At 39.2% G+C, this 11,630-nt stretch overlaps 1 protein-coding gene across 1 annotated transcript in view; it reads left to right on the top strand.

Annotated features, from left to right (window-relative positions):
• KNL1 (kinetochore scaffold 1) overlaps nucleotides 1-4,988 on the top strand; it is a 74,667-nt gene extending 69,679 nt beyond the window's left edge. Inside the window, exons 24-27 of the mRNA XM_006158693.3 lie at nucleotides 1,695-1,804; nucleotides 2,001-2,119; nucleotides 3,262-3,384; nucleotides 4,557-4,988. Of these exons, the coding sequence (XP_006158755.1) occupies nucleotides 1,695-1,804; nucleotides 2,001-2,119; nucleotides 3,262-3,384; nucleotides 4,557-4,671 (467 nt within the window). The 3' untranslated portion in view covers nucleotides 4,672-4,988. The remainder of the gene's footprint in view (nucleotides 1-1,694; nucleotides 1,805-2,000; nucleotides 2,120-3,261; nucleotides 3,385-4,556) is intronic.
• Nucleotides 4,989-11,630: the final 6,642 nt, after the last annotated feature.

Below are 11,630 nucleotides of genomic sequence, written 5' to 3'. Positions count from 1 at the left end.
TATGTATATTTGTATGTATATATATATATATATATATATACTTCTTTAAAAAATAATTATTTATTTTATTTCATTTATTCATTCATTTATTTTTTAATTTAACCAGAGAGAGATAGAGGTTAAGAGTGAGAGAAAGAGGAAGTGAGAAAGCAAACCACCAGATTCAGGACTCAGACCCTGGTCGGCCATGTGGGAGTCTCCAGCACCTTAACCACCACGCCACCTGCTGGTCCCCTTTTTTTAGGTTTTAAAAGTTTTTGTTATAAGGCATATATGTGCACTTGCCAGGGAGAGACAGAGCAAGACACGAGAGAGAAGGAGAGAGTGAGAAATCACCCTCTGGGGAAATGGCCACACAGTAGTCCCTTCACTCTCCTTGCCCAATTTTGGGCACATGCACACATATACCTGGCATATTTCTCAAGCCACCAGGTCCAGGAATCAAACCATCCAACGCCTTAACGTCCATGCCACCAAGTCCTTTTTTTTTTAAGAATTATTTTATTTAACTTTATTTTTCAAATTTATTTTAATTTGACCAGAGAGAGAGAGAGAGAAAGTGAGAAAGCAAGCTGCAAGGTCCAGGACTCAAACCACAGTTGGCCATGTGGGTGGGAGTCCAGCACCCTTATCCACCGTACCAATCTACTGGCACCCCCACCAAGCACTTTTATATATGTGATAGGATTAAGTTGTAGTAAAAAATACCTGCGTTTACCATATATGTTATAATCATGTTTGAAAATAAAAAGAGTACTTATGCACTCAGCAGTTTAATGGCATTTCTGGTTTATATGATATAGTATATTTAGCTAACATAAAGTATATGAGGGCCAGATGGTAGTGTGGTGGTTAAGGCAACTGGATCACTTTTGGCCAATTGTACAGTTCAAGTCTCAGACCTGGAAGCTTGAGAAACACACTGAGTGCTTGTACATGTGTGGCCAAAATCCCAAAAGGCGGGAGAAAAGGCATAAAAGGGATTGTGGTGTGACCATTCCCCATGGGGAGTGCTTTCTCACTTACTCTCTCTGATAGGCACATGTGCCATCACAAAAATCTTTAAAACAAAAAATATATGTACAGATATAAATAGGCCCAGCCACAGTGGCACAAGTAGGAGAGTACCACTGTGAAATGGCCGGGTCTGCATAGGAAGGCTTAAGTTCCATTCCAAGTCCAATCCAAATAGACCTCGTGTACCCCTATAGTCCTAGCCAACTGGAAAGCTGGGATAGGATTGTCACATGAGAATCTAAAAAATACCTTTTTCTCTCTTCCTATACACGCTCTCTCATTTAAGAAATATTTATTGTGTGTGTGTGTGTGTGTGTGTGTGTGTGTTTGTGTGTGTAATAATAATACTATGGTTTGGGACCAGCAGATAGCATAAAGTTTATGTCACTGGACTCTCATGTACTTGACCGAGATTCAAGTCTCAGACCCAGTGCCTTAAAACTCACACAAGGCATGCGTGCGTGTGTGCCCAAAATCCTGAAAGGAGCATGGAGGAGAAAGGATTATGGCAAGGTCATCCCTCCTGGAAATGATTTCTCACTTTCAGTCTCTCTGTCTCTCTCTGTCCCTGGCAAGCATATGTGCCCAATAGCAAAAATCTCTCTTTAAAAAAAAAAAAAGCAATACTAATACCATGCTTTTGTTTTTTTTTTTTTTTATTTCCTCTCCTTCACTAGAGGATAAAGCTCCTCCATCCTCCCTTTTAGTTCATAAGCTTATTTTCCAGTACATTGAGGAACAGGAATCCTGGAAGAAGAAATGTACCACACAGCATCAGGTACCCAAGGTAAAGTCTTACTAAAGAATTTAAAATAAATTTTTTGTTATCTGACCAAAAAAGAAGAAATGAAGGTTTACATGTATGATAGTGAATCCTGAAATGACAAATGTATTCAATTGTTTAGCTTTCTTGGGCTCTTTATAAAAGCCACTGCACTATTTTAAATGTTTTCATAATTTTATCTTTATTTTTGTTTTCCTAGATGCTTCAAGAACTCTCTCGGGTAGTGAACCACTGCAGACTCCTTGGAGAGGAAATTGAACTTTTAAAGAGATGGGGGCCAAATTATAACCTAATGAACATAGATGTGAATAATACTGAGTAAGAATATTAAGTTTCTAAAGCTACTATAAAAAATACTACAAATTGAAGCCATGCAGTTGCATGGTGGTTAAGGTGGTAGATCCCACATTGCCAACTGTGTGGTTTGGGTCCTGGACCTGGCGACTTGGAGAACACACCAGACACGTATGCATGGATGCCCAAAATTCCAAGAGGAGAGTAGAGGAGAAGGGATTGTGATGTGGCCAACCCCCCCCCCCCTGGGGAGTGCTTTCTCATTTTCCCTCTCTCTCTCTCTCTTCCTGTAAGTGCATGTGCCTTATATAGAAATTTTTAAGTTTTTTTATATACTCAAATTGGGTGACTTCACCAACAGAATTTATTGTCTTACAGTTCTAGAAGGTTAGACATCTGAGATTAGGGTGTCAGCAGGGTTGGTTCTTTCCAAAGGATATGAGGGAGAATCCTTACCATGCCTTTCCCCTGATGTTTAGCGGTTTACTTTACTGCCAATCTTTGGTATTCCTTGACAGGAAAATGAATAACCCTGATCTCTGCCTTCATCTTCACATAATGTTTTTCATTGTACTCTCTTCGCCCAAATTTCCTCTTTCTAGTCATATTGTATTTAGGGGCCTAACTACTCTAATAGGAACTCATCTTAACTAATTACATCTGTAATAACCTGATTTCCAAAGAAGGTCACATTCTAAGGTACTGGACGTTAGGACATCAACATGTATTTGGTGGAAGGATATAATTCAACCCATAACAGTAAGTAATTAGTCAAAACTTATTAAAATAATTTATTTTATGAATGTGTTTCATTACCAACAATCCTTATAATACCTTGTTTCAGATGTTTTACCCTTTGTCTTTTTTTTTTTTTTTTTTTGCTGTGTTTTTTTTTTTTTTTTTTTTGCTGTAGGGCATATGCACTCACCAGAGAGAGAGAGAGAGAGAAAGTAAGCTACCAGGACCAGGACTTGAACCACGGTTGGCCATGTGGGAATCCAGTGTCTTAACCACTATTCCACCTGCTGCCCCTTCCTTATCTTTTTGATTTGGATAAGAAATAATTTATACCTAAGTTTCACATGTCAGTGTAAAAAGAAAATACACTTGTATTTCTATCTGAATTTTGTTTTTGTATTTTTAATCGTGCATCTTGTCTTTTACAGATTGAGGCTTTTGTTCTCCAGCTCTGCAGCATTTGCAAAATTTGAGATAACTTTGTCTCTCTCAGCTCATTATCCATTTGTCCCATTACCTTTCACTATTCAAAATCACCTTGGGAATATTAGGTGAGTTAAGGGCCAGCAGGGTAAGACTCCCAAATAATTTTTCACCTTTGTTATTTCATTTAGAGGAGCCCTCAAATTGGTAAGCAAAGACATGGACCATAGCGAGAGCTAACTGCCTATCCCCTTCCTCTAGTCCTCCAGCCCATCAGAGGTTGGGCATGCACATTTATTCCTGGTGTATTTCAGGCTGATGGGCAGGGATTTGAACCATGATTGCCACATACAATCTAGCTTCTTTTTAAGCAGTGCACATTACCACTTTGCCACAGAGCCCATCCAAAAATTTGTTAGTTTTGAGTCAGTGACCTTCTTTGCTATCTCCAGTGCATACTAGAGACCATTGGTCTATTTCTTTTATACCTGCTTCACTTTTTGAACACTCCTACAAACAAGAATCAAGAAGGAAAAAAGTCCTATGTAAGCTTAGCCCACGTACATATAAACAACTTTTATGGCCATGAAATGAGACTAATCATTTAAAAAGCTATGTAGTCATAATATTTTTCTTAATTAGTCTGTGGAATCAGATCTAAAAATGTCTCACTTCTACTAGGCTGTGATATATTTTGTAACTTCTTAGACACACTGCAAATAGATTAGAAGATGGCAGATGCCCACCTTAAATCCATCATCAAACACCACCATTAGATTTTGGAGAGGTTTTTTTGTTTGTTTGTTTGTTTGTTTTTTCGTTATAGGGCGCATGCGCTCGCCAGACAGACATAGAGACAGAAAGCGAAAAATCACCCCCCAGGTCACCCCCCAGGGGGGATGGTCACGCCGCAATCCCTTTTCCTCCATTCTCCTCTCAGGACCTTGGGCACGCACGCACACGCGCCCGTCGTGAGTTTTAAGCCACCGGGTTCGGGACGCGATCCGCGGTCGACTACGTGGGAGTCCAGTGACATAGCCATTACACTAACTGCTGGTTCCCACCACCATTAGATTTTTGTAGCCAGTGAAAGCAGCTAGGTCAAGTTACCTCAAATACACACAGAATTAGGGTCTTAGGCCTTGTTTTGCAATCCCATTTCAAAATAGTCCTATTATTTCAAAAAATGCACATTTATCCTTCCTAGAAGGGAGAGACCATACTCAAAAACATAAATGCCAGTAAAGTGTAGACAAATGTACTTTTTCAGAAAAATTAATTAACCTTTTATTCTTTTCAGCCAAGATAAAATTATTACCATTCTATCTAAAGTGCCACTGGAGGAAAACTACTTGAAGAATGTAGTCAAGCAAATATACCAAGATCTGCTTCGGGACTGCCATATCCACCACTAGACCCATGGACCAGAGCTGTAAACACCAAGCAGAATACACTCAGTGATATATCATAGTATGCATTGCTGTTTAACTTTTGTCTTTTGGTCATAGAAGCCTATTAAAATTCCTTCTGATGATATATTTAATTTATCTGGTTAGTTTTCAAATCTTTACAGTCAGGAATGATGAAATGGGGCCTATAGCTGGTGGTGTAGTTAAGGCACAGGACTCCCACATGGTTTACCATGGTTCGAGACCAGGTGGCTTAAAATATGCTGGGCACATAAGTGTGTGTGCCCAAAATCCTGAGAGGAGGATAGGGAAGGGATTGCAATGTGACCATCCTCTCAGAGGGATGATTTCTTGCCTTCTGTCTCTCTGGCAAGCGCATATACCCTATAGCAAAAATCTCTCCCAAAAATAGAAGAAAAAGAATAATGAAAGACCTTAAGTAGCCTCTTGTCAACTTGCTCATCTTTGTACCAAGGTTTAAGTAGTAGGACACTTAGGGGAAATTACCTTTAACTAAAGTCCCACTCTTTGCTTTAGTACAGATCCTAGTAAGTAAGCTATATGGATAAGAGGAAGTGTTTCTACTGACAAAAACATTAGTTAGTTCTCCACATTTAAAGTTATGATTCTTAGGTAGCCTAGCTTCTGCCTAACAGATAATTCTAGAGTAAAGATATATAAATAAAAATTCTTCCTTCTTTTTCTCCATTTTAGAAATGTTATGGAGAAAGCTGTGATACTCTTTTAGAATGATTCCCATCTTGTCTTGAGGGTCTTGCATTTTATTCTGTTGTGCCTATTAGTGTTTTCTGAGTGTGAATAGTTTTTCTAGAGGAAGTTAATTCACTTTTGTCCAGTATGTATATATATGTAAAAATATTAATGTTTTGTGTTTGTGACATAGCAAAATGTATATAGAAACTCATAGAGATGTAAGAAGAACACTCTGCCTACGTAGTTTCCATCTTTCTTAAGAATGCTCTACAGTAAGAATCCCAATCTTTTATTAAATAATACTTCAAATGATAGCACATCCAAAATGCCAGTTTTATCTATTCCTGACAGTAATAAACTTATCCCATACACAGAAACAAACATATCCATTGGTTATTAAATGACCAGGATTAACTCTTGAGTAGACAAATAGGAAAAATCTTTTACCAAACTATAGTCAAATCTAATCATGGTAACTTTTTTCTCTTATATTTAATCCTAAATTAAAATATATTTGTATTGTTAAAGTAATTTGTCTTAAATTTTTGCTTTATACTTTAGGACCTTGAATTCCATGAATGTCATCTTCCTTTTGAATTCCATGAATGTTATTTTCCTTTTTGATTGGTTTTTACTTCTGAGTTTGTGAAAAGATCACCACATGGTCTTTTAAGTTTCAAAAGTCAACATAAATTCATTTGCCATAAAAATCAAGATGTAGATGTTCCCCTAGCTCCATAAACTGCTTGAAAAACTTTTGAAGTCATCATGTGATGTAGTCTCCGCTTTTTTGGATTTGAAGTACATAATTTTAATGTTCACCAAGTTATTTTGTGTTTATCTTTGTTCGAAGTGTTGGCTATTTCCATAAAATGGTTTGGAAGTTTTTCTCTTGTTAATTGGAAAATATTATTTTTGCACTATTAAAATATTATTTGAGATCTTTTGTAAGTAGTATCTCTTAATGGAGTGAAAAGTATTTCACTAATAAATGCAATAGTATGTTGGTTAAGGCAGCTGTATCCCATCTAGCCAATTCATCGGTTTGAGTCCTAGACCGCGTGGCTTGAAAAATGCCAGGTGCATGTGTGTGCATGCCCAAAATCCTAAAAGGTGGGGGAAATGGAGAAGATATTGCTGTGTCCCACAAGTGGTGCTTTCTCACTTCTCTCTGGAAAGCACAGGTGCCCTCTGGCAAAATTTTAAAAGTAAAAAGGAAAGAAAATATGTCAGGACCTGAATGTAGGAACTAAGTATAAACCAAAGTAATTCCTGTGTCTCTAAAGGACACTAAAAAAAAAAATTCATCTTGAGGTTCCTCAGGAAACTTATTTGTAGGATCTAATGTAATGGTTCTCAAAGTATTGTTCCTGGGACCAGCAGTTAACGTAATGGCTATGTCTCTGGACTCCCATGTATTCGACCACGGTTCAAGTCCCAGACGTGGTGGCTTGAACTCACACCGGGCGCATGTGCATGCGTGCCCAAGATCCTGAGAGGAGAACTGAAGAGAGGGGACTGTGGCATGGCCATGCCCCCTGGGGGGTGATTTCTTGCTTTCTGTCTCTCTGTCTCTGTCTGGCAAGCACATGCCCCCTATAGCAAAAACCTTTCAAAAAAGAGGGGAAAAAAAGCACTTTTCCACAAAGAGTGCTGGGAAAACTGGGTATCTGCATACAAAAGAATGAGGTTGGGGGATCAGGCAAGACAAAGGGCAAGGTATGCAGGACGTAAGAATTGGAAAATTATTTGCTGAGAACATGTATGTGGATGTGCTTGATTGAGCCAATGCACAGTGTATTTTGGATGGAAAATTCATTTGTGTGTTGTGATGGTGTAAAGTGAATTAATAAAAAGGTTGTAAGTGTTGAAAAAAAAAAAAAAAAAAAAAAAAAAAAAGAATGAGGTGGGGGGGACCAGTAGGTGATGTGGTGATTAAGGTGCTGGACACTCCCACATGGCCAACTACGGTTTGAGTCCCGGACCTGGTGGCTTGCCTTCTCACTTTATCTCTCTCTCTCTGGTCAAATTAAAATAAGTAAATGAATAAATAAATAAAATTAAATAAATAATTTTCAATGAGGTTGGACCCTTCCCTTACATCATATAGAAAAATTAGTTCAATATGGATGAAAATCCTAAATGTAATATTTAAAACTATGAAACTCTTAGATTGTTACGCAATGTGTATGTACTTAGTAGTACTGACCTATACACTTAAGAATTGTAAAATTTTGGGAACCAGCAGTTAGCGTAATGGCTATGTCGCTGGACTCCCACGTAGTCGACCGCGGTTCGCGTCCCGGACCCGGTGGCTTGAAACTCACACCGGGCACGTGTGCGTGCATGCCCAAGCTCCCGAGAGGAGAATGGAGGAGAAGGGATTGCGGCATGACCATCCCCCCTGGGGGGGGATTTCTCGCTTTCTGTCTCTATGTCTCTCTCTGTCTGTCTGGCGAGCGCCCGCGCCCTACAGTGAAAATCTCTCAAAACAAAAAAAGAATTGTAAAATTTTGGGAACCAGCAGTTAGCGTAATGGCTATGTCGCTGGACTCCCACGTAGTCGACCGCGGTTCGCGTCCCGGACCCGGTGGCTTGAAACTCACACCGGGCACGTGTGCGTGCATGCCCAAGCTCCCGAGAGGAGAATGGAGGAGAAGGGATTGCGGCATGACCATCCCCCCTGGGGGGGGATTTCTCGCTTTCTGTCTCTATGTCTCTCTCTGTCTGTCTGGCGAGCGCCCGCGCCCTACAGTGAAAATCTCTCAAAAAAAAAAAAAAGAATTGTAAAATTTTATGTATATTTTCCCAGGACTTAGCCTTTATGTATTGCCCTCCTTTTTTTTTTTTTTTTCCTTATTTCCAGAAGGCACATGCACCCTCCAGAGACAGAAAGCACCTCTCAACGGGGTGTTGTCATACCACAATTCCTTCTCCCCCATTTCTCTATGCCCTCAGGATCTGGGGCATGCATGTGCACCTGACATTTTCCAAGCTGCCAGGGCTGTATTTTGAGCTGCCATGGGCCATGTGGGATCATTTTCTATATATAGCATTTAATTGCCGCACTATTACAGGGCAGACCCTATAATACACTGTATATAAATGGCTAAAGTGAAGTATTGCCCTGAGTTCTATGAGCTTTCCTAGCAAATAAATTGAATCCAAGAAGGGGGTCATAGGTTTTCTGATTTAGCGCAAGTTGATCAGTAACACTAGATACAACCTGTGGTTTGTGATTGGCATTAGAAGTAGAGAACGTCCATGACACTGAGCCCATAACCTGTGGGATCTGAAACTGTCTCTATAAACACAGCGTCAGAATGATATTACAAGACACTTGGTGTTCACTGGGTGCTTGTATACTTTTCGGTACTTGGTTAGGAATACACATACACACACATTTCGTGTCAGTGTGTTGTGTGAAAATAGGAAAAACCAAATAAAATCTCACCAACCTCTCACAGAAATAGAAAAGCTGGTCCCAAAAATTTATATGAAACTGGAAGGGGCTCTGAATAGTCAAAACAATTGTGAAAAAGAACCAAGTTAGAGGACATATTTCCTTATTTCAAGACCTACTGCTAAATTATAGTAATCAAAACTGTGGCTATCCAGGTTGCTTGGTGGTTAAAGCAACTGGATCTTACCTCCTGGCTGACATGGTTTGAGTCCTGGGCCCACAAGTTAAAAAAATACATCAGACTCATGTGGTTGCCTGCCCAAAATCCCAAGAGGAAAAGGGACCATGACTTGGCCATCACACCTGGGGATGACTTCTCACTCTCTTTCTCTCTCTCACAATCCCTACAGCAAAAACTAAAAAAAAAAAAAAAGAATATCTTTAAGATGTTAAGTCTTCCAATACAAGTAGATAATCTGCTTTTCTGTTTTGTGTCTTTTGGTAACATCGTAGTGTCTTTCATATAAGAGGTACACTCTTCTCTGGGACCAGCAGTTAGCATAATGGCTATGTCACTGGACTCCCATGTAGTCGACTACAGTTTGAGTCCCGGACCCGGTGGCTTAAACTCACGCTGGGCACATGTGCGTGCCCAAGATCCCAAGAGAAGAATGGAGAAGGGATTGTGGTGTGGCCATCCCCTCCAGGGGGTGATTTCTCGCTTTCTATCTCTCTGTCTCTGTCTGTCTGGCGAGTGCACGCGCCCTATAGCAAACACCTCTCCAAAAAAGAAAAAAAAGAAAGAGGTACACTCTTCTCAATTTTATTCGTAGGCATTTTATAGTTTAATTACTATTTTATTTTAAAATTATCACTGAGTTAAAAACGAGCTTATACCAAAAAGAATACAGAAAATACAGATGAAGGCAAAGTCATCCAAAAATTTTACTAGTGAGCATCCTTTCACATAAAAGTTTCTTTTAGCCATAACAAAGTAGGCAACCATCAAAGATTGCCACAAATCTCATTGTGATTTTTGAGAGAATTTCCATGTTTTTGGAGAATTGTTAACATTATAATATTAAGCCTTCTCCTCTGAGGACATAAATTCAGGAACTTTTCAGTATAGATAATTAACATTTCTCTTTTTTTTTAGAGAGAGTTTTGCTATGGGGTTTGTACACGTGCTAGAAAGACAGAAAGCAAGAAATCACCCCCCTGGGGAGGATGACTATACTGCAATCCCTTCTCCATTCTCCTCTTGGAATTTTGGGCATGCACATGTGCCCAGTGTGTTTCAAGCCGCCAGGGACTCAAACTGCAGTCAGCCATGTGGTATGTAACCATTACACCATCTGCTGGTCTCGATCCTAAATATTTCTAAACACTTATTTCTAGACATTTATGGTTTTCATTGCTATAGTTAGTGGGATTTTTTTTTCTATATTGTCTATTTTTTACTCACACTTAATAAAGTTCTATTTTTTTTGAGAGGTTTTTGCTGTAGGGTGCGTGCGCTCACCAGACAGAGACAGACAGAAAGCGAGAAATCACCCCCCAGGGGGGATGGCCACTCTGCAGTCCCTTCTCCGTTCTCCTCTTGGGATCTTGGGCACACACGCACACGTGCCTGGCATGTTTTAAGCCACCGGGTCTGAGACGCGAACCATGGTCGACTACGTGGGAGTCCAGCAACATAGCCATTACACTAACTGCTGTTCCCAAAAGTTCTAATTTTTTAATATTTTCTAATTAACTAATGTACTTTTGTAGCCTTCCTTGAGCTATTCAGGTATAAATTAAATCTTAAAATTCTTTCCAACATTTAGATTTTTTATTTCATTTATTATACTCAATGGTACTTCCAGAATAATAATAGTGGCGACTGACAATTCTGTTCTTGATTTTAATTAAAGTGTTTCTAATATCTCACCAATAAACAGGTGATGGCAGCTCATTTGGGATATCTATTTTCTCTTGGTCATGTGAAGGAACATCTCATTCTTTTTTTACTTTTTATTCCTTAACCAGGAATTCATATTGAATTTTATTTAATGCATTTTCAAAATGATAGAACCAATCATATGACTTGCCTTGACCAATTATAATTACAGATTGTCTGACACTGAATCATCTTTGTACGATCGAATGGATCACTTGGGCAGGACACTTGGTTTCCTTCTCTGGGGTTCCCTTTCTATGCTTCAGGCTGACGGTATTATTATTTTTCTTCAGGGAAAAGACTGTATTTCTGCTAATTAAATTTTGGTCATTTTTTTCTAAGAATTATTTTATTTAACTTTATTTATTATTATCATTATTATTTTTCAGTTTGATCAGAGAGACACAGAGAGAGAGAGGAAGTGAGAAAGCAAGTCACCAGGTCTGAGACTTGAACTATGGTCAGCCATGTGGGAGTCCAACGCTTTTAACTACCATGCCACTTGCTGGCCCCTTGGTCATTTTTTTTTTTTAAAAAGCATATTTATTTATTCTATGAGTGACAGCACTTTCGAAGGCTCTTCACCCTATGATATACTCAGCCACGTGGGTCTGCCTCAAAGAGTATCATGCATGTCTTTCCACTATACCACCAGTTGACCCTTAAAAGTTCTGTTCTTGGGGACCAGCAGGTGGTGTGGTGGTTATGGCGCTGGACACTCCCACATGGTCGACCATGGTTTGAGTCCCAGACCTGGTGGCTTGCTTTCTTCCTTTCTCGTTCTATCTTTCCCTCTTTCTCTCTGTATCTCTCTCTGGTCAAATTAAAAAAATGAATGAATAAATAACATTTTTTAAAAAATTGTCACTTGTGATAAAGAAGAGTGTTTTTTTTAAAAAAAAGTTC

This window comes from Tupaia chinensis, unplaced genomic scaffold (genome assembly GCF_000334495.1).
Source record: "Tupaia chinensis unplaced genomic scaffold, TupChi_1.0 Scaffold000605_1, whole genome shotgun sequence".
Classification (NCBI taxonomy): domain Eukaryota; kingdom Metazoa; phylum Chordata; class Mammalia; order Scandentia; family Tupaiidae; genus Tupaia; species Tupaia belangeri.
This window is presented reverse-complemented; position numbering and strand designations above follow the sequence as displayed.